The sequence below is a fragment of the Galeopterus variegatus genome, unplaced genomic scaffold, assembly GCF_000696425.1.
Source record: "Galeopterus variegatus unplaced genomic scaffold, G_variegatus-3.0.2 Scaffold853, whole genome shotgun sequence".
NCBI classification, from domain to species: domain Eukaryota; kingdom Metazoa; phylum Chordata; class Mammalia; order Dermoptera; family Cynocephalidae; genus Galeopterus; species Galeopterus variegatus.
Window position 1 is genome coordinate 185,054 of NW_007726964.1, and position 4,975 is coordinate 190,028.

The window sequence follows — 4,975 nt, forward strand, 5'->3', positions numbered from 1 at the left end:
TATAATTTATCATTCAGCACATTTTATGGTCATCCCCACCAACGCCATTTATTCCCCAAATCAAACATTATAGGCTATGTTTTGAGTTTACTGGTATTGATTGTTTGTTAATCATGTAATTAACAAATTTTAAAGTTTCATTCGACAAATGATTGATAAACACATGAAAATGATTATCCTCTCTCATAAGGAAAGATAAAATAACTTTTCTTGCCTTCTTATTATTAAAAAGAAAGCTTTTTAATAATAATCAATCTGACGAGAGGAAACAGTTGTTAATGGAAATATACACTGATACAACTTCTCCGCGAGTCAGTTTTGCAACATCACTCAATTTTAAAATGTGTATCTCAGAATTCTACCTTTAAGATTTTCAACCTACAAAAAGTACACAAAGACTAATGTATGAGGATAGCTGCTGCAATATTGCTTCTAACAGCAACTAGCTAAAAAACAATAAGACGTACTGAGGAATCGTAGCATACTAGAACAAGAAATGTCCTTAGTTATTTCATCTGAGCCCATTGTTTTATGGATGAGTAAAATTATTTCCCAAAATAAGTAAAATAATTTCCCCAAGATCAAAAAGCTAAGGAGTAAAAGTTTGGAATAAGGTGCAAGCACCCTCTTGTACGTGTTGATCCTTTGACAGGATGACTCACATCACAAACATGAAATAGGACTTCAGAAAAGAACTGTATTCAAGCAGGTTTTCACACCTTTATTCATCTATTTTGTTTTTAAAAATATAGAATTTCCAGGACAGACTCATTCAAATGCAAATTAAAAAGGGTTGAGAAGGAGGCACGCCCAAGTCAAACGCAAATAGTTTTTAAGATTACAACCTGTTGAGTATTTACCTACAAAATGCTTTCTTCTGAAAAGTTGTACCATCAAGTGTAATATGGATTAATAATACCTTAGAAGGGTTAGTGTGAATAATACAAAAGTTTTATTTCTTTCAAGCATTATTTTACCAAGTTCTGTTTTCTGCTGTACCATCAAGTGTAATATGGATTAATAATACCTTAGAAGGGTAAGTGTGAATAATACAAAAGTTTTATTTCTTTCAAGCATTATTTTACCAAGTTCTGTTTTCTTCTTTCTAGACATAAAGGTTAAGGTTAGAGTTAGATTACAGTTGGGCTACACAGCCAAAATGAAAAGGGTAACCCAACACCAGGCTTAGCAGTAGGAAAAGGCTAACCTAGGATTAAATGCAACTTGGATAATGAGAGAAAGAGACTGATTTCATATGCAAACAAGTTAGGTATGCTTTCATTTCTACAAATTTAAATGTAAAATGGTTTTTATACAAAGAAATTCAATGTACATTACCTATCTGTTAAGAAGGCACAGATGAGATTCTTTGCATGTTTAGAAATTTCTGCATCTTCAGGGAAACATAGTGAATTTTTATGATCCATAATTTTGCTATATGTTCCTACAAGTGAATCCGCATAAAATGGAGTATCCCCTAAAATTCCAAGAAAGAAAACACTGAGTATAATAGAGACTGCAAATTAAACACTCTTCATCTAATATTTAAATACGTTAGGTTTAAATTTGTCACATGTCTGGAAGAACAAACGGTCGATGGACCAGGAGTCCCAGTCAAAACAGACATATATAAAGAATATATTTAAATTTTAACCACACCAATGACGTATCAACCCTTATAAAAGCAAAATAAAATCAATGCCAACCCTAGAATTTTATTTTTAACTATAACAAAGGAAACAATTTACTGAATAGTTCAAGATTCCTAAATGGGGTCAGATCAGCAAGAGTCCTTTAATGCTTGAGCTGGATCAGCATTCTGAGATTACTCTCTAGAGCTATGTTATACAATATGTAGCCACTAGCCATATGTGGCAATTTAAACTGAAATTAAATAAAAGGAAAAATGCAGTTCCCTAGTTACACTAGCCACATTTTAAGTGCTTGATGTGGCCAGTGGCTACCACTCTGGACAATGCAGATATAAATCATTTCCATCATGATAGATGGGACAGTGCTGCTGTAAGAGTTAGACCAGCTCTATTATTTTACATAGGAGGAAACCAGGCCCAGACAGACAGCATGCGACTTGCCTAAGACAACAAATAGCTAGAGTTGAAAAAGGGCAAAAGTGGTCTCCCAATGCAGTGTTTCTGCTGACTAATGACTGTGATAAAGAGGCACTAAAACAAGTGTGAAGACAGGAAAAGCTGAAGGCACCATTTTGGCCCTCCCAGTAGCCTATGATACAAGGAACTTTAGTGAAAACCAGACTTCCCCAAATCAGCCAATCCAAAACTTCAAAGTGGGTATTCAAGTGGCTATTTTTTGTTTGTTTCCAAAGTGAGGTGGATGGGTGCCATTTTTAACCACAACAGAATCCTTTAAATGAAGTCCAGTGCCAACCAACCTGAGCAAGCATCACAGTAGGCTCAGAATACTGAGAATCATGGCCTCTTCAAATGGGCCAAATTATTAGCAACAAAGTACCTTATTTTCTAAATCCCTAGAAAGAAAGCCTAAGCAAATAAGAGAATATATTCTATTTTCAAAAGATTATAAGACACAACCTAATGCATCATCAAATTAGGCCAGAGCTAGAAGAATAGACAACTACCTGGGACAACATGGTATGTACAAAAAGATTCACTACAAAGACAAAGACTCAAAACAAAGTAGGTCATACTATGACATGAGACTAAGCATAACGAGATCAATGACACAAGTGTGGTCATCAAGAAAAGGAATTTACACCACAAAAAAGTTCCATAGTAATTATTATTTAAATTTGGAATTTACCAAAATTTTCTAATATTCTTTTCATAAAATGTATGACTCAATAAATTTCTGGTATTTTAGCAATAACCATACTCTATTTATTATCATACATATTTTACACTATCAATCTCTTTTAGGGTCATCTTCCAGAAAATAAATTCCCTAACTCCAAAAATATATTTTCAACTGTAAAGTCATTACATACAAAGCTATTAGCCTTATCACACTTGCCTTGGAAAGTAGATTTAGCTACATTTTCTCCCTTCATCCCCAAGTCAGGTGATTAAGTCACCGGCTTCTAGCGAGAAGATATTTTTATGACCCTATTACTTAGAAATGTGAAACTTAGGAATTAAATCTATGATGTAAGGAGAAGTTCTGAAATACCTCAGCCTTTCAAATTTTGATTTGGATAAAGTAAAAGAAGTTATTAAATTTACCTCTGAGTTTTCTGAAACTGAAATATTATAAAATATATTTATCTTCATAATCAAATGGTCAATAACTATACTTATGATTCATTTCACTGGAATTACAAACCAAATATATACAAGTAGTTAACAGAAGGAATACACTTTACAAAATCATTCATATAGCAAAAAGAGTATTTTTAGTTCTCTATTACTAAGGGAACAAACATTAACAGTTTTATATTTAAAATATTTACAACAAATATGATTGATCAAGAAATTCTAATGGAGGTCCACTAAAGCTATAAACTTGCTAATATTCTAATATGTTCTAATATTTCTTAATTCAAAAAGGTCTAATGGAAAAGTACTTTCAATTCCATTCACATTCTACTTATTCTCTTCAATCAAAGTGCCAGTATCAGGTGCGATATTAATTTTCCATTTAACAATCCATCATATCAGATACTAATACTTCAAAGTTTCCAGAAATTGTAATTCTTCCGTAGGACACAGGCAATTAATTTCATTATTTTCTCAAATTCTTGGTTGAACTAAAGTGTTATGAGAATGCTTTTTAAAAAAGAACAAGTTAAAATATTTACTTACCCACTAGCATCTCAAAAAGGAAAACACCTACAGACCACCAATCACATTCTCGCCCATAGTAACCATCACCCCCTTGTGATTTCAGGACCTCCGGTGATATATAATCAGGTGTCCCAACTGCTGTATCACAATGTACCATGCCTGTCTGGGTAAACAGCAGAGATTAAAAAAAAAAAAGATCTGTGTAAAAATAGACACACATAAACGCAACTATTGATTTAGTATTAGACATACAGTGACTACATACTGCTACCAACAGAACTTCATTGCTGACATGGCTTAGAGATACACAGAATAAAGGCATTATGAAATGCATTAAAACGCCAGGATTATGGGAGATCAAAGATACATTCTCAACTCTAAAATATGGGAGATTTCATCAATGAAGGTAGAAAAGGTGGTAAACCATGGAGAATCCATGCAAATCAACAACTTTTGTTTCTTTTCCGTATTTCTTACACTATGAAGTAGTTGTAAGAAAAGTACAAAATGTGGTCTTAAGGCACCTGACCTGGGAAAAAGAAGAGAATCATTAGAGAAAGGAAGCTTTGATATTTTCAAAAGAAACTGAAGCAATTAGGATGACAAAGGGTCTCAGGTTGAGAGTATATTTCTTACACTATGAAGTAGTTGTAAGAAAAGTACAAAATGTGGTCTTAAGGCACCTGACCTGGGAAAAAGAAGAGAATCATTAGAGAAAGGACGCTTTGATATTTTCAAAAGAAACTGAAGCAATTAGGATGACAAAGGGTCTCAGGTTGAGAGTTGTGAAAAGAAATGCTTCTTATTTGAACAAGAAAAAAAGGAGGAATAGATCAAATGTTCAAATTAAAAGATCTCTAAAGTTTGAAAGCTATACCTCCAAGCTAAATATTTAGAAATATGTAGGTAGCATCAATATTTTTGGCAGGATGGTTAAAAAAACAAAACAAAACAAAACACACTTATTTGTGTTTAGTTTCAGTGGTAATAAAATAATCCCTATCTGGTGTCTTTTTTGACAAGGACAAGAATCATTACAGGGGTGTGTCTGTATGTGTGTGTGTGTGTCTAAGTATATGTATGCATGCTGCAAAATCTAATCACTATAATAGTAAAGTGCTAAATAATATTCCTTCACCTCCACCTCTGTCCAACTTGCAAAGATTTTTTTTTTTTTTTTTTTTTTTTTTTTCCGT

General features: G+C 33.0%; 1 protein-coding gene across 1 annotated transcript in view; it reads right to left on the bottom strand.

The window, feature by feature from the left end:
* Positions 1 to 4,975, bottom strand: part of ROCK2 (Rho-associated, coiled-coil containing protein kinase 2) — a 169,228-nt gene that overhangs the window by 51,992 nt on the left and 112,261 nt on the right. Inside the window, exons 6-7 of the mRNA XM_008572959.1 lie at positions 3,798 to 3,942; positions 1,339 to 1,477 (exon numbers count right to left, since the gene is read on the bottom strand). Of these exons, the coding sequence (XP_008571181.1) occupies positions 1,339 to 1,477; positions 3,798 to 3,942 (284 nt within the window). The remainder of the gene's footprint in view (positions 1 to 1,338; positions 1,478 to 3,797; positions 3,943 to 4,975) is intronic.